Here is a 20,146-nt window from a genome sequence, read left to right as displayed (position 1 = left end):
ATTCTTTAAACATTGTGTTTTCCTGGTCAGTAACTTCAGTGATATCAAGGATTTACTTGGTATCCCTCTAATCCTGTTAGATAATAGGCTGATCTTTCTTGGTGGCATTTTTCAAACACCACAACACATCTTACTTAGTATTATTCTGTAGGATATTAATTATTATGATAACATCACAGCACATCTTAATATTCTCTAGATTTATGACAGGAAAAGATAAAGAATTGAGACAAGTTAAAAAAGCAAGAAATCAGATTTAAATGGTAATAGAGATAAGAGCAGAAACAGTTACTCACCTGGTTAGAGAAGAAAATAGTTTTATTGAACTGGCATTTTCTTTGTTGTTGAGAAGACTCAAGACCATAGTTATCTGAATCCCACCATCACCCTACCCTGTGCCCCTCTCCCAACCTGCCTGGTAAGAGGCAGTGTTGTGTCCTGTGCCCACCAGCAGAGGGCGAGCTGCCACGCTGCCCTGCTACCTGTGCCTTGTAGCCCAACAGCAGCAAAGGGCTTTGTTTTGATGGCACCTTGGGATACAGAAGATTAGGAGGAGCAGTCCTGGGGATGACAGTGGGTGATGGCAAGTGCCTGGGGCAGAGAGGGATTCTGATTATTTACTGTCAGCTTCATGTAGAATAAAAAGAAGTAGGTTGGGTAGGATAGACTGACTTGGAATTTAATTGGCGCTTCCCTTGAGTATCTGTCCTCCATTTAATTAAGGTATTGTTTATGAGCTTTAAGAAGGTGCATAAGCAGATTCGTGCCAGTTTGGAATTGATTTTAACTTGAACATGCCATCATTCATAGGCCTTGGAGCATTACTGAAGGAAAGAATTTTATGCTTAGTAGTCCATAAAATACTATTTTACCTTCCATTTCTCACTAATTCTAGAACTTTCTCCTTTGTTGCATATATCTAGTATCATGATTTAAGTACTTCATGACACTGGAAATGTAAATCAGGTTTTCCCTCTTAAAGCACAGGCTCAGTCTTTAAAGAATGCAAGACACCCTAGCTTCAGAGGAAACAGATTGTTTTGAAATTGAATGGAAGGGCTCTAGTAGACATAAAGCTGACTTAGATTTCTCACATTCTCAGATCTGTGTTCTGTCCAGTATGGATATGAGCTAAAGAAAATGAGACCCCATTAGAGGTTTCTTCCAAATGAATTAACCTAGCATGGTGGAGTACTTGATTCAGTCATGCATAATTAAGCTTCAATGAAATTACAGTTCTTTTCTTTGGCTTCATTAACCCTTTGGAAAGATAACTGGGATCTTGGAGTTCAGCTTGAATATAGTCCTGACTTTCCCCAGCAGAGCAAGAATGCACTCCCTGCCCCTCCGTGAAAGTCTAGCTTTGCTTACGTGGGGACTCCTCTCGAAGCATGCTGGTACTGTAGCTAAGTGGGCTGTTCATGAGACGCTTCTGCTTCTAGAGTGCTCTGTGCTTCATGACACTTTTCATAGACTTGTATGGTGTTTTGCAGATAGAGTTAATAGCATCAGTTTTATGCCTTTATTATGCGTATAAATTTCTCCCATCTCCATTTCATTACTCACTTGTTCTAGAATGAAAGACTACAAGCATTGCTTGGAGATAATGAAAAGATGAATTTGTCAGATGTGGAGCTGATCCCATTGCCCTTAGAGCCACAGGTGAAAATAAGAGGAATCGTCCCGGAAACAGCTACACTGTTTAAGGTAACGGTGACGGGTCTATGTGCACAGCTGGAATCTAGTGCTTTAGTCAGAGCAGAATTGCCGCCCAGGAAAACGAGAGCATTTCAGAAAGTATCTCCATTTGATCATTTGATTTAGTAAATGTTAGGTCAAAAGATGCCTTTTTCTTAGTGTATTTTAAGATCCTTTGTGTTATGATTGTAGAGGCATTTTTAATGAAACTATGTCAAATATTTTTATGTCTCTGGGGTTTTATTTTTAATATTTACTTTGAAGACTAGTCGACATCACAATTTTATCCACATGGGGTATTTCTTTAACAGGTAGATTTCAAAGCTTACAGTACATTCAGTTCATAAGTTCTAATGTTTAGATATAAGATTCATTTACCCCCCACCTTAACTTTTCTCAGCTCAGTACCCGTTTGTGTGTACCTTACATTGCTTTCCTTACATACCCAGTTGGCAGTTTCCTTATGCCTAGGTGACATGCCCAACTCTCTTAGTTGCCTACCAGCCAGGTAGATGCAAGTAGAATTGGGCTAAACAGCCAGAAACTGACAGTGCACCTCCAGGGCTCACTCTGCTGCGCTTCGCACAGGGTCCTGGGAAAGACCGAGTCTAGGGCTTTGTGATTCTGGAAACACAAGGGCTAAGCAGCATCGAACTTTGCTTTGTACTGAATAAGAAAGGGTTCACAGTACAGCTTCTCATGGAGGTGGAAGTCTAACTACCATGGGACTGTTTCATCAGAGGTGCGTAGAGCATCTGTTTCAGCTGAGCTCACACAGGTGAGACAGTTAAACAATTTCCTCATACAATATAATCGCACTGGTAGCTTTGGTGTTTTAAAAATTTTTTTTAATTTTTTTAAAATTTAATAACTTCATTATTAGAAGAAGCATTTCATTACAGCTTTAACATATTCAGTAACACATTCCAGAGCAAGGATACATCTCTTTCAAAGGTGGATGTAAATTTTTAGGTTCACAGTTGAATTAATACAGTCATACAATATTGAACTCAATATAAACCCTGTAAGACATAAAATTGAATGAGTTTTTACCCTTTAAAGAATTGCCTTAGGTCCCCCTCCTCTTTTTATTTTCCCTTGAGACTGAGTTTCACTGAGTTGCCAGGGTGACCTTGGCGTTTGATTACCTGGGTGTTGGCTTACAGGTGTGCACCACCCCAGCATGTCCTGAGCAGCATGGTGACCAAGGGCTCCACCAGTGAGCCACAGTAGCCTTTATATTGTCTTAATTTACAATTTTTTCTTACTGCTCATTTAACCAGTTTTAGATTTCGTTATAAGTTACAACTTGCAACATAAAAAACGTTCATTTTTATGACCTACAATTGGAAAGTGCTGATGTAGAAGGCAGTGCACACATTCCTTTATATTTATTATTATTTTTGTTATTATTAATATTATTGTTATTATTATTATTATTATTTTGCATTTTTGAGACAGGTTTTCCCTAGCTGACCTAGAACTTGCTATGTAGACCAAGGTCGAGATTCACCCACCTTTGCCTCCCAAGTGCTGAGACCCTTTTAATTTTTGATTTAAGCATGTATCTAACCTAGTGTACAGGTTTCATGTAATTAAGGGAAATTCTGAAGGAAAGCAGATCATTATTTCAGAGTAAGAGGTGTAGATATTTGAGATCTCAATTTATAAATGAAGATTTTTGAGTCTTCACAGCTAGCTGCACGTAGTTGCCATTAAAACCCAGCATTTTTGACTTTTCATCTTCCACATTTGTGAATGGCATTGTTTCCCTTACTGCTTTAGCATATCTAGTAACAAAAGCAAGATGGTGGGCACATGTAGAGGCAGCTATGAATCAGCACAAGTTAAAGAATCCGCACAGGGTCACTCTGCTGGTTACCGGGCAGGGTAGGATTCCTGTCCATGTGGTCAGATTCTAAAGCCCATGCATGGTCTTTCTACCAGAGAGCCTGCTGACTGTTGGCTCATTCATGGTTCCCTGTGTGGCATCCTGAATGTCTTATTGACCATGCATCTTATTTCATTATGTCCCATGTATCTTGTGGTTAGCTGAATGTCATCATTTCCTCTCTATAGTCAGCCTTCTTGCCTCCATTACCACCCCAGTCTACAGGCAGTATTTTTCTCTTGCAGAGTGCTCTTATGCCTGCTCAGTTGTTCTTTAAGACAGAAGATGGAGGCAAGTACCCAGTTATATTCAAGCATGGGGATGACCTGCGTCAAGACCAGCTTATTCTTCAGATCATCTCCCTCATGGACAAGGTGCCTGGCTTTATGTTGGTGGGGGCACTGTTTCATTTACAGAATGTGGGTTAGCATGTCTGCTAACAGACACAGTAGTACTTGTGTCATTCAGTTACCATGCAGAAAGCGTAGCAGTCTTCACTTGACCTTGAACAAGTTCATTTTTGTCACTTCAGCGTGGCCCTTATGGTGAGTGTGAAATTCCCTGTGCTTTGTGCAGTCATTTTTGTAAAGTTCTCACTGTGTCATTAGATCTTTAAAAAGTACTAGCCCAGTCTCTGACCTTCAAAAAAACACGCTTCCCTCTGTTCTTTGTTTCTGGATTCTAAATCGCTTTATGTTCAGAAACGTCAGCATAAAGCAGCAAGAGGAACAGCACTGCCCATCTACAGCTGGTGGGTTTAACCAACTGTGTCGTAGTGCTGGAGACAAATAAATTCATTTTGACACAGAAAGTTACATGACACACTAAAGTTAAATCGGGATTTCCTCCTGAGTCTTCGTTACATAATACCGCTGTGAGATTTAGCCCGGAAATTGTTTCCAATGATCTTTACATTCACTTAATGTGTTTTATCTTTTAATCAAAAGCTGTTAAGGAAAGAAAACCTGGACTTGAAATTGACACCTTATAAGGTACTAGCTACCAGTACGAAACACGGTGAGTTTCTCTTACATCATGATTCCTTTCTTCAGTACCCAGTTGTTGATATTTTTATTTGTTTCTTTTTTTTTTTGGTCTTTTTGAGACAGGGTCTCCCTGTAGCTCCAGCTGCCTGGAACTCACTCTGTAGACCAGGCTGGCCTTGAACTCACAGAGGATCCACCTGTCTCTGCTTCCCGAGTGCTGGGATTAAAGGTGTGCGCCACCACGCCCGGCTACTTGTTTATTTTAAAGGTTAAAAGTCTAATTAGAAAGTTTATTGCCAAATTAAAAAGTATTTACCAAAAACAACAATGGTATTATTTTATTTGGCAAATCCAGCAAACACTTTTCCTTTTAAATTGAAAACCCTTAAGAATGTCAGAGGTTGAATTTGTCAGTCGAAGCAGTGAGGAGCAGTGGGTTGGGGTTGCCTTCCGCTTCCCCTGCTGTCTGTCTGTCCCCTCCCCTCTCTCCCTTTTGCTCTCTGTGTCCTCCCCTGAACTGTTTGAAGGGCTCTGGGCATCCACAGATGACCCATAACCATCTGTAACTCCAGTTCCAGGGCATCAGATACCCTTTTCTGGCTTTCTTGGGACTGTGTACATGTGATCTACTTGTGTACACATGATATACTTATATACACATAGGTAAACACTCATACACGCAAAATAAGAATAAATCTTTAGGCCACGTGTAGTGCTGCATGCCTTTAATCCCAACACTGGGAGGCAGAGGCTGGTGGATCTCTGTGAGTTCAAGGCTAGCCTTGTCTACATAGCGAATTCCAGGCCAGCTGGGGCTACAGGGAGACTTTATCTCAAAAAGAAAAAAAAAAGAAATTCTTCTAGAGAAAGAAACATAAAGATTAATCACTTTAATGGACAAAACCTTCCTATTAGTAACTGATGTCAGTGCCAGCTTGAAGCTAGCACAGTGCTCACAGACGTTCCTTCATTGGGAGCTGGGATGTAGAGTTACTGGTGGGAGGCATTCTCAGCAGACCTCAGCTTCCTCTGGCTAACCAGCCTAATGTGGAGCACCAGACCTTCCTGGCTTGGAGGTTGGGGAGCATCCAGTGGGCTCTTAAGGTAGAGCAGCAGACCTTCCTGGCTTGGAGGTTGGGGAGCACACAGTGGGCTCTTAATGCAGTGTGTTCTTTCCATACAGGCTTCATGCAGTTCATCCAGTCAGTTCCTGTCGCTGAAGTTCTTGATACTGAGGGCAGCATTCAGGTTAGTGTCAACATGAAACATTCACACAGCTCTTGAATAAAGCCTCTCAAAATTCAAGTCTTCCTTCAGAGTTTTTTTCTTCATTAGTGAACTTTGTATGTAACTGGAAACACTGTTAGTCATGTGAATGCTCAGGTCTTTGAAAAGTACATGTCACATAACTGGGGCCCAGTAATTATCTGTGAACACTTAAGAAAACAAGTTCACTACACACATGCACATTAAAGCTTATGGCTACTTTATGCTTCAAAATACGGAAATATTGCCAAGTTTGGTGGTGCGTGCCTTTAATCCTCTATCGGGAAGTAGAGACAGGCATATCTGTGTGAGATCGGAAGTAGAGACAGGCATATCTGTTTGAGATCGAGGGTAGCCTGGTCTACATGATGAATTTCAGTACTGTTGGGGCTACAGGGAGAACCTGCCTCCAAGAAAAAGAAGAAAGGAAATTCTGTAAGTTATTTAGCTATTAATTGATTGATACTTTAGTTATTTCCAATTTTTGTTCTTACTTAGAACAATTCTCCACTGAAATTCTTGCTCAAACATCTTTTCTACAATTTTACCCATATTGTGGCAATTTTTAGATTTTTGAGGTTTTTTTTTTTTCCTACTAGTCGGGAATAATGCTTATTTTGTTCCCTTAGAAGATAGTTAGGAGGAGCCAGTATATGAACACTTCCAGATCATTCTGTGCCCTTCCTTCCATCTGGTCCTGTTGTATGTCCTTTAGCTGTAAGAAACTGTAGTCATGGTCCACAACTGTGTGCTTGGTGGGAGTGTGGGGCCTTCTAGCAAGCCAGATTTCCAGGTCTGTTCCCATCGTGGTTTCATAAACCAAGTCTTGTCTTAAGTTTATTAAATGAAGATTCTTCCAGGGTATCCTGAGCCTTGAGCCATATCTGCTCTGTGTAGACGGTGTAGTGGGTGGGTCATAGGCCACTTTTCTTCAGCTTTACTTGAATGTGGAAGTAGATGGGCAGTTTCACCTTCTGTCTCCTCTGCCCCTTGTCTGTCTCCTCTGATGACCTGCACAGGTGCAATTTCTGGCCCTTGTAATCTTAAGGTTTTCCCTAATGGCACTAGGGTCCCCTGTGAAGTTCCCCTCATTTTGCCTATGCTTCTCATTTGTGTTTTGATTAGTTAATAGGAATTCTTTATGTGTTCTAAATACAGATCCTTTGTCAGATGCTTGTGGTGTTCAAAAAGCTGAAAGCAGAAGCCTGTTTAAGTGCATTGGTCGGACTTGTTCAATCATGTGTTTTGTGTATTTTTCTCTAACCTCTCAAAATAAAGGAATAGGTAGGTCCCCCTGGTATGGTCTCTAGTCTCTGTGGACGCTCTGCCATTGCTCTGTTCAGTCAACCTCAGACTTTCACCAAGTTTTGGAGTGAATACTTGGTCATTAGTCATGATTTCATAATGCCTAACTTGCCTTAAATGTGTCATGTCTTTTCAGAACTTTTTTAGAAAGTATGCCCCAAGTGAGACTGGGCCCAACGGCATCAGTGCAGAAGTCATGGACACTTACGTCAAAAGCTGTGGTGAGAGCTGAATCTTTTACAAGAAAGAGAGGAAAGGATATGAAATGTTGGTGAAAGAAATCACTGATCTTTTAAAATAGTAGTAGTAACCAGGTGTGAGTTGGTTTAGTCTTAATAGATATAGCTGTTAAACTCTCTTAACTATTTTATACTAATAAGTTGTCTCTTCTTGGAGCCTATTAAATCTTGCTGTATTCTCCTTGTTTTGAATAATTATAATTAAGTAAATTATGGGGAAAGCCTCAGTCAGAATACCATTCTGTGTTTGGAAGGTGACTCTTATGGTGTTTGGAGTTACTGGGGTTCCTGAAAGTAGACAGTGCATCCAGGTTGCTTTAGTTTCCCTCACAGTGCCTGTTGCCACGAAACTTCTGTTTGTAAGAATTAGTTGTCATTTAAGGCCAGTTTTATAACAAGAATTTTTTAAGGACTAACTTTGATAACAGTGTACCTGTTTCTATAAATTTAGGGTTATGCCCATTTTATGCCATTTTTTAAATGAAACAAAGCTATGGGTAGAGACAAGAAGGCTTTCTCCCCATTTAGCAACTTACTTATACTTGGGTATTTTAGGGTTTAGAAATTGCTTCTATTATACACAATACTTTTTCACCATATTCTTGAGGTAGTATTTCAAATATTTTTGCCCCTCATGAACTCTTGAGTTACATGAACCTTAATAAGGACTGAATTTGAACAGGCCGATGTTGTTCACCAGTAATGACTGTCTTGTTTCTACAGCCGCACTAAAATAAGCATGGCTTTATAAACACTATTATAATACAGTACTATAGTTTTGCAAAAACTTGCAGTTTTATATGTTTACAAGTTGTATTGTTAGGATACTGGTAGAATAAATAAACAGTAGGAAAAATAAGTTTAAAAACAGACACTGTGCTAAATGGTGTTCACAGTCTCAGTAAATGGCTGCTGTCCAGGCTTTTAGAGGAGAGATAAGTAGAAAAGTCAGATGCTGTGACGCTGCGGGCCTCTACTACAGCCTCAGTGCTGCAGACAATCTTGGTATGTGTGGGCTCGGCAGCGGCCTTGACCACTCAAGTGAGAACATTTTATTTTTTGTGCTAGCACATCAAGATTCTCTAGCAGCCAGGCGTGGTGGCACACGCCTTTGATCCCAGCACTGGGAGGCAGAGGCAGGCCAACCTGGTCTACATAGTGAGTTCCAGGACAGCGGGGGCTACAGGGAGATCCTGTCTCAAAAAGACAAAAAAAAAGAAAAAAAGATTCTTTCTCTATAAACTTTATTCATTAAAAACCTGTGTGCATGTTTGTCATCTTATAAATAAGTAACATAGTTATGGGTTATGGAATGATTGACAGTTTACCTTATATATTTATTTAGATAAAAAAATTTCATTATTTTTAGCTTGTTTTGTTTGAAATGAGAAATGCTTTTAATTAAGGTTCTTGAAGCTTAATTTAGCTTTTAATAGGAAAAAGCTTTGATAATTTGACAAAATTCTTGAAGATTTTTGTTGTGCCAGGCAGGTGTGGTGGTGCACACCTTTAATCCCAGCACTCAGGAAGCAGAGGCGGGCAGACCTCTGTGAGACTGAGGCCAGCTTGGTCTATGTTGGTGAGTTCCTGGCCAGCTGGGACTACAGCTGTTGTTACTGCAAACACTAATTTCCCTGAGTTCAGAATAATAACTAAGGAAGCCAGCGAGGCAGCAGCTTGAGACGTTATGGGGTAATCATTGACAGTAAAACCAAGTGGAAAGTAAAGCAGCTTTTCTGTTCACTGGGCTCCGTCTCTTGGAGCTGAGTGTGTGTTCCTAACCTTTCATTGCTGTTGCAGCTGGGTACTGTGTCATCACATACATCCTTGGAGTTGGAGACCGGCACCTGGATAACCTTTTGTTAACAAAAACAGGTAACAGACTATTAACATTAGAAGATAGATGTTTTAGATGAAGTGGTTTTATCTTTTAATCCTGAGTTTGCTTATTAACAAAATAAGGTATATATATAAAGTATAGATATTTAGAAGTAATTTTATTTCTTTATTTGTGTGTGTGTCTGTGTGTGTGTGTCTGTGTGTGTGTGTGCACCCACATGTGCCTTGGTGCATGTGTAAGAATTGATTCTCTCCTTCTACCACATGGGTCCTGGGAATGGAACTCTGGTCTTCAGGCCCACCCGGAAAGTATTAATCCCCTCACTGGCCCTAAGTGCTTCTAAATCCCTTTTAATGAGGCATTGTCAGGACACTCAGCAAGATGCTCATCATGTGTTAGACACTCTGACAGGAAGCCTGGTTGTGATCTCAAGCCCCACTCTGCATGCAGTACCTCTGAATGGGAGGCAGAGCCTATACAGCAGAGCCAGCCTTTTCCTGAGCAGCTCTCCTAAAGTGTCCCTTCTCCGGTACCGTCTGTTTGCTCACTTGAACAGCTTTCTGGTGGTTTAATTTCCCCTTTGGAGTACGAGGAATAATCATTCCAGCCTCCATTCTTCCTCATAACTCCTTTTTTAGTCTTTTTGAGATTTTTGAGACAAGTGTCTTTCTCTCCCCATTGCCCCAACTGGCCTGGAATTGGCTGGCCTACATCTCACAGAGATTCACTAGCCTCGGCCTCCTGAGTGCCAAGATTAAAAGTGTGCACCACCATGGCAGTGTTCCGTCCTGGTAACTCTTTAACCCATGTGTTTGCTTATGTGTTTAAAGAGGGTTTCACCCTGTAGTTCAGACTCCCTCAGACTTGCTATCTGAGTGCTAAGATTCAAGTGCACACCATCCATCAGATCTTCACCCCAGGTCTTTAAATACAGCCTCTAAGCCTAAAACTCTAGATGTCAGTTCATTCCATGAACTTCAAATTGAAATAGCCACCTGCTTCCTTGAAATCTGGATTATATATGGCCAGTTACAAAAGTTTCTTTCTTCCTTTCTACGTCCCTAAAACCCTGCTTCTCGCCTTGTTATCCCATCTCAGGCAATGATAGAATTGTCCACGCGGTCTCTCAAGCCCTAGCCCTAGAATTCAGAGTACTTCTGGCCTGTCTCACATTTCAAAACCTTATAAATCTCACCCAGAAGAGATCACAGACTTCACAGTTCTGTGTTTTCAACTGTCCCTGTTTGAAGCCACCACCACCAACACAAAAAAAATCTTCTTTATTATGTTGTGGTTTCCCAGACTCTTCTGTCTGCTTGTCAGAAACCTCATGGCTCTAGGCAAGTGCCCTTGTTTCTTTTTCTAAAAAGTGGTCAGATCCTTGCAAGGCTAACATTGGTTACTGTCTGAGCTTAGTGTTTTCTTGGGAAGGCTCGTGTCTGGCCTGCATGTGCTTTGTCCTCTTTCTACTTGTTACTTCATCTGCTTTCTTTATATTGGTTGAAGGTGTTTATTTAATCCTACACGTATTTATTGAGCCCCTGTTAGATGCTGAAACCGGTTAGTGCAAGGCCTGTGAGAACAAGCCTTGTCTGTCCTTTAGCACCATGGCCCAGAGCCTCAACCAGCACTTAAAGTGTTCCAGAAATCACGGTTGGATTAGTGGATGTTAACGCTCTTCTGTAGTCCTTTCTTCTTTAAACTAATAATCCAAGTTTCCTCAACCTTCTGCAGAAAACAGATTTTCAACTTACTGTTTAATTGATCTCATATAAATATATCTTATATTTTATCATATATTATACTATAGTATGTCTCCCATTATGATAGCCAGAATGTAATGAGACACATTGAGTGTCCTCTGATTATTAGTATGTTAACACTGTCAACCCATGTACTGTGAAGTTTCATATATTCATTTTTACTTGTTCCCTGGGAAACATTATCTGTGGTTGAATTTGCATCTGGGCTGCCATATTCCTGTTAAACTCAGGCAAGTCTGTAATAACCAAGTCAGAAAGACACTATTGGGGTGTCACAGAGGTTCTTTATCAATTTGACAGTTTGTAAAGCATTATGATGTGTTTGGAGAGAATTCTAACTTGAAAGTAGTTCTCATGCGTCTTTCATAAGCTCACTTCTGGGGTGACTCTTTAACCTCAGGAATCATTTACCGAAGTGATTCTATTCACTTCCATGTTGAGTTGTGTTATCGCCAGGTGGACTTCTCCAGCGCAGAGTAGCGTTACTGTCACACCATATTCAAACATGCTGCTTGTGTCTGCCTTTAAAAATTGACATGCAGTTTTTCAGGTAACACAATACACCTTTTCCTGCTGCACTGTGGGAAATGCTTTCTCTTCTGTGTGTTGACGGGAGCATTTTAAGAATAAGTTTGGAGAGTATAGCCTGCCTAATGAACTTTTTTGGCCCAGGTATCAGTGTTGTAGAAATATTACAGGAGTTTTCTAAACCAGCTTTAAGCTTGTCACCAGTTTGCACTAGAGGGCGCTCCAAGTTTGCTTTTAGAAGCAAGCTTCCATAAACTGTGCATGAAGCACATTCTTTTTCTTTCAAAACACCAGTTGGTTTTTTATTCAGCTGCTCTATAATTATTTCATCCAGTTACATCCTGAAGTTAGCATTTTAAGCCTTCATTACTAAGGACACTAATTAATTAAAAATACAAATAGCAAAACATAGGTTAGGTCATCATAGGCTGGTAGCTCACACCTGAGTCCTAGTAGTTTTAGGAGACTGAAGCTGGAAAATACCAGGAGGGAAGGATTGCCTGAGCTGCAGAGTGAAGTCCTAAATAAAGAAAAGGAACACCAGGGAAATGCTTTTAAAACTCTTAGTTAGGGAACTGATGATATTTCAAAACAGTTTGAAATTATATTATCTACTATAAATAGATGTCATAACAATCTTAAGCAAAGTGGGTTCTGACTGTTGGTTCACTGTGGAAAGTATATTTCAGTGCCTTTTTTTAAAAAATGCCTCAATTCTTAATCATCTTTCCTTGTTTATTTTGGGTCATTATGCCTTTAATACAAATCTTAGACCATATTAAAAGTTGAGAACTTTGCACTTCCTTATGCAAACTGCACTCTCTTGGCAACTGATGCAGCTTTTCTTTTCATTCTTTTCTTTTCTTTTCTTTTCTTTTCTTTTCTTTCTTTTCTGTCTGTCTCTTTTCTCAGTGCCAGCATGGGAAAAGTCAAAGCAAGTCTCTGCTTTGTGTTAAGGTGGTTGTGAGGAGTATCAGAGCGCCCCCCTCCCAGTCATCTTTGTGCTGTTCCCTGATGAGCGAAGGGGCAGAGGAAAGGCTTTCCAGATTTAATTTAGGGACCTGCCCCGGTATTATTCCAAGCTGGGACCAAGGATGGGACAGAAAAGGACCTGACTGAGCACCATAGGGTTATGCAAAATAATGGAGTTCACCACACGTAGAGAGTTTACAAATATGTGTAAAGGTAATGTGCTGGAATTCCCCTAAACTTTCCTTTTCCTCTGCCTTTCTTGGTTTGGGTGCATAAGCCTGTTGGACATCCCCACTGTTGTGCAGTAGGGGGCACTGTGTATCCACCACAGGAGAGAAGCACAGCGGTGCCTTATGTCAGTGTGTCCCTTGTTGTCAACTGTCAAGGTTTTTGTTTTTGTTTTTAAGCAAATTTGGGGTTAGTGATGTTTCTCTCATTAATGAATATCATTCTTTGAGCAAGCAAGAAGCTACAAATTTAAGCTGACAATAAATTGAAATGAGGTTTGAATTTATCCTAACTCCTGCCGAAGGTGGTTTGTTTTTGCCATTGTTACTGCTTGATTTCTGTAAATTTGAGAGGGAAAAGTCGAGATAACTGGAACACTTGTTCATTGCTTTCCTTATACAGACCACAGTAAAACTGACATGTAAGTAACTGAAAACCACTCAGAAATGACATATGATGCTATAGTAACTGGGAAGTTATTTGTAGGTTCTGAAACTGTCCCCTCTGCTCCTGGGAAGCCAGTGGAGAGGGCCTTTGTGTAAGTCTCCCCTCTGCAGAATGACCTGCTTTGAGGCTTTTGTCAGAAATCTCATGTAAGAACTAATCATTGCTTTCCTATGAGGAAGGTTCTTTTCAGAACAGCTCCTTTCCCGATCTCTTAATTTTCTTCTTTTTTGTGTACATTTTTATTGCATTTTTGTGTATTTCACACAAACATTTTAATCATCTTTGTACCCCCTTCTCCATTGACACCCTCCCATACCCACCCCTCCCCATTGGATTTCATGCATTCTGGTTTTTGGGTTGGTTTTTTTTTTTTTTTTTTCCTTTAGTTTTCTGTGTATATTTGTTTTGTGTGGCAATGAATAACTGTTTGGGCAACTAAGTTTTAATATATGTTAACATAGTCAAAGCTCTTCCACAGAACATCAACCATGAACTAAATATTGAAATGTTAATGCAAATCAGGCATGTAGTGCATACTGGAAATACCAGCACCAGGCAGTACTGTCAGTTCAGTGCCCTGAGACCGTCTTTAAAAAGAGCAAGCCGCAGAGGTTAATGTATTCTATAGCAGCCTACTAAACAAAACTGTCAGGTTCTTAGGTATTGGAGTCTGTAGCAAACAGTCTTGGGTATGTGTTTGAGTTTATTCTATTGCTAATGTTACGAAGCCTGTCTGCAGTCACCCAGTTAAAGTGAGCAGTGCTGTAAACCCCACCGGAAGCCCTACTTCAGCTTCATTAGATCTGCACAGCTGAGATGTGGATTGTTGGGTTCTGGTCCTACAGCTTTTCAGAATATTTAGATAGCACACACAAGCTGGGCAAAGAAAACTATAGATATCTGAAAGGTTAATAAAATGCTCTTTCTTTTTAAGAGCCCATATTGGTTTGAGACCAGATTTATTTATTCTAGAACACCATAACCTAAGACTGAAAAGAGGAATAAGCTGCATGAGTTCCATTTCTCCTGTTAACAAAGACATTAAAAACATCTTAAAATGTAATATGGTGCCCTTCACATTTTTAACAAAAAGGGCTAGAGAGATGACTCAGAAGTTAAGAGCACTGGCTGCTCCTGTAGACTACCCAGGTTCAGTTCCCAGCACCCACATGCATGGTGGCTAACAACTGTCCATAACTCCTCCCGGAGGATCTGACACCCACTTCTGACCTCTGTGGGCATTGTACAACATGAGCGTACTTACATGCCTGTAGACAATTTATTCATAGTAAAAGTAAAAATAATCAAAATAAAGTAATAAAGAAAATAAAAAGCAACCTATATTAAAATGTAACTTTGTCTTATGTAATTTATTTAAAGTCACTTTTAATTTTGAATTAAATTTTGAATGCAGCAAATGTGGATAGACAAAGCCCACACAGACAAAAGCTTTGTGGCTCCTCTAGCTTTAAAGTGCTAAGGAACCTGAGACAAAGCTGTTTGTAATTGCTTCCTTCGTCCCTTGTTCTTAATCTAGTCATTCTGCCTTAGGAATTAAAATATTTCTGTAGAAAAAAGGAACAGAACGTTGCAGAAATGACAACTGGTGGAAAGAAGTTTATTCTTCTGGAGTGGAGCTGGCACATAGTCAGGTGTGGTCATTCTTTCACATGGCTACATTGTTTTAATTTTGTCCCAGTTAAGAAACCAGTCTTCAGTTGAAGGGGACAGTGAGCAGATAGTTGGGGTAACTGCTGATCTGAATTTATACATCCTGCTCTTTGTTACTAAACCATTACTGGAAAAGCACTCCATCCTGCCTCTGGTTTTACCGTGTGACAGTCCGTCTAACAGCCGTATCGTAGGGTGTTAGGGGCAATGAGAGTTGTGCAGATGTCAGGGGCACTAGGAGTGTTGCTGTGGTGGCTCAAGTTCAGGTATAAAGCTGTGGTTGTTGTCTACTTTTTGTTTCTGGGTTTACTCATAAAGGAACAGGAAAGATATATTCACATAAGAAACAAAGGTATTTATGGAAAAAATGATAAACTGTGTAGTTGCATACCAAAAAAGGTTAGACTATTAAGCATTCACCTTGGCCAGCAGCATGGAGCTAGGCAGGACCAGGTCTTCATCTCCAGGGGCATCAAGGAGCTGAGCAAGATCACATGTCATCTTGGGCAGTAGCTGGGTGCTCAGTGCTAGCAGGCTTCCTTTATAGGCTGCAGTAGTGAACTGCAGTGAACCAGGCCTTCATCTCCACAGGCCTGGCAGGCATTCCTCTTAGTTTGCAGCCGGAGCTTTATGGGTCCGAATCTCTGGCCGCACCAGTCCCAGACAGCACCCTACAGCTAGGCCTCTGGTGCCTGTAGGACTTCACAGCGCTGTTGTAGCAAGCTTTTTGCTCCAGTGGATCTAGGAAGTGCTGGGGACTAGACCTCAACTCTGCAGGAACCTGTATACACCCTTGGACCAGGCTTAGCTACAGTGGGCTCAGAGGTCAGTGTGGGACCTGAGCTTTGACTTCAGTGTGCTGAGGGTCCCCTGAGAGACTTGGGCTTGGCTGTGGCAGTCTCCTAAGGGCAGAGTGGGTGTAGGGTCTGAGGTTACTGCAGGTTGGCAGTCTATCCTGCTTTGGTCCCGGAGGCTGTTGATGATATCCCAGGTTCATGGCTAGATTTTGGTGGGTCTGACATTAATTGTCCTACCTCTCTAGGATATCTACAGAGTCCCCGAGATGAGTGGCTAGTGGTCCTGTTACCTTGGGGCTGCTTGATGTGTGACCTCACTCAGCGTCCCGTTGGCATATAGCCAAGATGGGATTACCTCAGCAATTTCATTCGACAGTCACAATGTAGTTCATCTAGTTTCTGATGCTAAGCTTCATGCAAATAGATATCCCTGTAGGAGAAAAATCACAGAAGATAAAACACCCAAATTGTCTTAGAAGAAGCAGAAGTCAAAAACTAAAGACAATCTCACTCCAAAAAATGTGTGAAACACAGCAAAGCACCGTAGAGAATGTGACAGAACCACCAGTGCCCACTCCAGCCAGCTCACCCACAAGGGGATTCAAACTGCAGATAACTGATGGCCATTGACAAGAATCAAGCAAACAGAAGCACAAACTAGGGAATTACCTCCCAAGACCTTGACAGGACTGTCCAGAGTGAATGAAGCAGTCAGTAAACTGGAGGCTTAATTGGAAATATGGAGGAAAATTCAGGAAGGAGAGTGAATCATTGAACAGGAATCAAACAGAAATAGTAGAAATGATCAGTCAAATAGAAAACACAACAGATACTTCCATTAGCCAGCTAAACCATTCAGAAGAACAAGGTTTGGGGATGGAAAATAAAGTCAAGAAAATAATGCAAGCAGACATATATAAAGAAAAGTTCAAAGAGCATGAAAGAAATTTCCAAGAAGTCGGGTACAGTCAAGAGACAAAACCTGAGAGTTCCTGGCACAAAAGGAGCAGAGATGGAATCAAAGAGTAGACACTGTTCAACGAATTATAGCAGAAAACTTCTCAGACTTAGTTAAAGAAGTAGACATCCAGTCTCCAGCAAGATACAGAACTCTAAATAGACATATCCAGAGAAGAAACTGTAACACATCATAGTCAGGAAGTCAGAAATACAAAGTAAACAATTCTGAAAGTAGAGGAAGAAAAATGTCAACTTACATAACAAAGACAGAAATACCAGAATTACTGCAGACTTTGCATCAGTAACCATAAAACCCAGAATAGCACAGAATGAAGACTTTCACGCTCTGAAAAGTAAATAAATGTAGTTAGCTAGCACCTTATTTGCTATGTCAAGTTAGAGATAGGAGGGCTAGTAATTTATTTATTACTATAGTTCTTGAATTTCTTAAATTTTTATTTACTAAAATACAGTCTCTAAACCTATGTAAGTTTTATTTACAGTATTTACAAATGTTAACTAAAAATTCCCTCTGGTATACATGAGAATGAATTTTTTAAATTTATTTTTATTTTTTGCGTACATGAAGTATAATGCCTGACATGGGTGCACCCATGTCGGGCAATGCCCAAGGAGGTCAAAAGATGGCAGTGGCTTCCCCTAGAACTGGGGTTATGAATGGTTATTAGCTGCCATGTGGGTGCTGGGAATCGAACCCCAGCCCTCTGCAAGAGCAGACAGTGCTCTTAACCCCTGAGCCCTCTCTCCAGCCCTAAGGATGAATTTTCTTAAAACATTAATAGCCTCTTCTCAAAATACATGGCTCTTTGAACTTGCAAAATGTAATGTTTTCATTTTAGATACAGAATCATGTATGCCTTGCAACTGAGCCATAAACTCATTCTGAGAGTTTTCTTACAAGAAGGACAATGTACTCTTCATTTACGAGCAGTGATGCATGGTAGGCCTTGGAATTCCAGTAATGCTTATAACAAAATGAAGAAAATTGGACTAAATTCCCTATTAAAGCCTGGTGCCCATTAAATAAACCAAGCTTAATAGTTTTCTGATCAGACTGGTCATCCACCCAAGTGCTAAGTCTCAGGAGGATGACATGGAACAAAATAGTGTTTGCATAATTCAATAAAACTAAGGGGAGCTGGTCTGTATTTTTAATACTGTGAGCTCTTTGTCTCCTCACCCCTTGAAAGGTAGAATGGTGTGTATCCAAAAAGCCAGGACGAGAGCAGAGCAGACGTGTTCGGCTTCCTTAAGCAGAGGGAGCACACACACGTGAAGGGAGGCTGAAATCCTCAGCACGTGGATTGCAGACTCAACTGCCTTGGGCCCTGAGAGGTTCGGCGTTCAGGCCTTCTGCTGGTGCTAAGGGACCCAGCTCCTTATTCTGAAGCTGCTGCTTCCTGTTGGCACCCCAAGAGTCCTTCAGAATCTCCCCAAATTCTTCTCATCCTATTTAGATACGAACTAAACCCATTTGGGGATTCTGTCAGTTCATTTTGTTTTCTTTTGGATTATTTGGGGTGGGGGTGGGGTGGGGATTAAGCTTTGGGCCTTGATGGCTCTATGCATGCGCTATGCCCCTGAACCCTAGCCCCTAAAAACTAGTTTTTCAATCCTGAATGAAAAGTGGAGATGAAGGCCTTGACTTAACAATGGGAAGTGGGTACAACACAAACCCGATACTAAATTTGTGTGTATTTTACATAAGTATAAAATGAAAGCAGAATATTGGTTAAATTGTGTTAGAAACTAGTAAAGTTTAATCCAGTGACATTAATGTGGTGAAGATATACAGGTGAGACCACATGACACTCACAGTGTGATTGGTGTGGTGTCAATCTGAGTTTGGTGTTCTGGCTGTCCTGTACTCTGGAGGATGCTTAGGCGTACTTCATAGTATGAGTTCTATCTCTGTTCAAGATGCCATTGTATGATTCAAGCTGCAGACTGTCTCTGACTTACAAAGGCCTGAATTAGGATTGTAGGAACGTGTCTTATATTTTGAATGCTTACTTGTGTGAGCGCCCTCATTTGCTAGGTAACAGCAGTGGACCACAGCTCTCAGCCAGCCATGCAGCCAGCCCTGCAGTCCTGAATGTAAACAGTTGGCGCTACAAAGCACTCAGTGGTTGCCAGGATATGGTGTTTTGCCATGGTCTCCGAACCCCCCTGTCTCGGGCAGAGGAACGAGAGGCCACAGCGATGGGGGTCGAGGAGGGGGAAGTGCGCTGCCCACCCGTTTCTCCAGCCCTTCTCTCTGAGGACAATCAGACATGGCAGGGAGTCACTTTAAGCAGGAAAACTCGTTTATTGGCAAGGCTGATCAATATTTAAGGGCAAAAGTCACAAGCATTAGCATAGGCGGGAAAGCCATCATCCAATCAGCTTAGAGGTCACATATGCCACGCAGGCTCTTCTCATAGTATAACATATTGTTCACAAGGTGATCACACGTCCTTTACTGGCTAGGCTCCAATCAGCATTACTTCCTCTCTTTGTGGCACGCCAAGCTGGCCAGCTGGCTCCACCTTCACCTCAGCTGCTTGGCGCCATCTTGTTGCCACACCTCCACATGGGACTACATCCTTAGCCCTCTCAAAGTAAAAAAATATTTTTTGAGGCGAAGTCTCACTAAGCTGTACAGACTAGCCTTGAAGTCACTCTGTATCCCAGGCTAGCCTTGAACCTGGGAACCTCCTGCCTCACCTGCTGTCTTTATAAAAATGGCCAGAGATGAAAGAGAAAAACGCCTTCTCACAATGACTGTCTATCACCAATGTTAAAAGTTGTCTGACCTGTAACTGGAATTTCAGATATCCAGTTAAATACATCTAAAATAGGCTCACTGAGCACTCTGGATGCAAGGGACTGCCCAGGGTTTTGGGATGGTAACCATAGAACACAGTTCTGAATTTTAACTGCTTACTGGTTCATTTAGAGGTGGGGAGGGGGGGAGAGCTGGAGAGATAGCTCAGTGGTTAAGATCACATACTTACAGACCCAGGTTCACTTCTCATCACCCACATATATACTCTTAGCATGGTAATAACTGCTTAGCAAATGTATGCAGGTGTGGAGGAGCCCGCTGTGAGTTGGGGGGAACCTCACTGTCTGTTGCCACCTTATCTGTCTAGAAGCAAAGCATGCACTTCTCTGTAGATGCCTTAGGTGTCTAAGTGCTCTCCTTGTCTTCTTCCTCCCATGCACCATCTATACTGGAAATGTAAATTATATATCTCCAAACTGCTCTTCAAAATTTTGACCAGTTCCTCATTTTGAAAAAGATGGATGATTAAGTTGAAAATTGATTTTTGTATAGGTGCTTTACTGCAACAGCTGCTTACTCTGGGTGGTTGTTGGGATGAGCATTTGCACGTAGCCTGCTTCCCTTTGCTACAAGACCCATGTCCCAGTCTCAGCACCAGTGTCTCCACTGCCTGGGATTTTATTCAGTGTAATCTTATAATTACCAAACTTCTTTTTAAACCTTCTCATCTTGGAAGATTGTAAGTTCATTTTCAAAGTTATTTAAAA

General features: G+C 41.1%; 1 protein-coding gene across 4 annotated transcripts in view; it reads left to right on the top strand.

The window, feature by feature from the left end:
* Pik3c3 (phosphatidylinositol 3-kinase catalytic subunit type 3) overlaps positions 1–20,146 on the top strand; it is a 98,464-nt gene that overhangs the window by 59,376 nt on the left and 18,942 nt on the right. For all 4 annotated transcript variants that reach the window (XR_001872431.2, XR_003849437.1, XM_008832489.3 and 1 more), the window contains exons 16-21: positions 1,576–1,707; positions 3,835–3,963; positions 4,537–4,606; positions 5,759–5,823; positions 7,283–7,367; positions 9,186–9,260. Coding sequence is in view for 2 of the 4 variants with exons in the window: in XM_008832489.3 (XP_008830711.1) it covers positions 1,576–1,707; positions 3,835–3,963; positions 4,537–4,606; positions 5,759–5,823; positions 7,283–7,367; positions 9,186–9,260 (556 nt within the window). In the remaining 2 variants the exon portion in view is untranslated. The remainder of the gene's footprint in view (positions 1–1,575; positions 1,708–3,834; positions 3,964–4,536; positions 4,607–5,758; positions 5,824–7,282; positions 7,368–9,185; positions 9,261–20,146) is intronic.

The sequence above is a fragment of the Nannospalax galili genome, unplaced genomic scaffold (assembly GCF_000622305.1).
Source record: "Nannospalax galili isolate Female #2095 unplaced genomic scaffold, S.galili_v1.0 scaffold15, whole genome shotgun sequence".
In the NCBI taxonomy this organism is placed as follows: Eukaryota; Metazoa; Chordata; class Mammalia; order Rodentia; family Spalacidae; genus Nannospalax; species Nannospalax galili.
The sequence above is the reverse complement of the archived record's forward strand: the minus strand, read 5'-3'. Positions and strand labels throughout refer to the sequence as shown.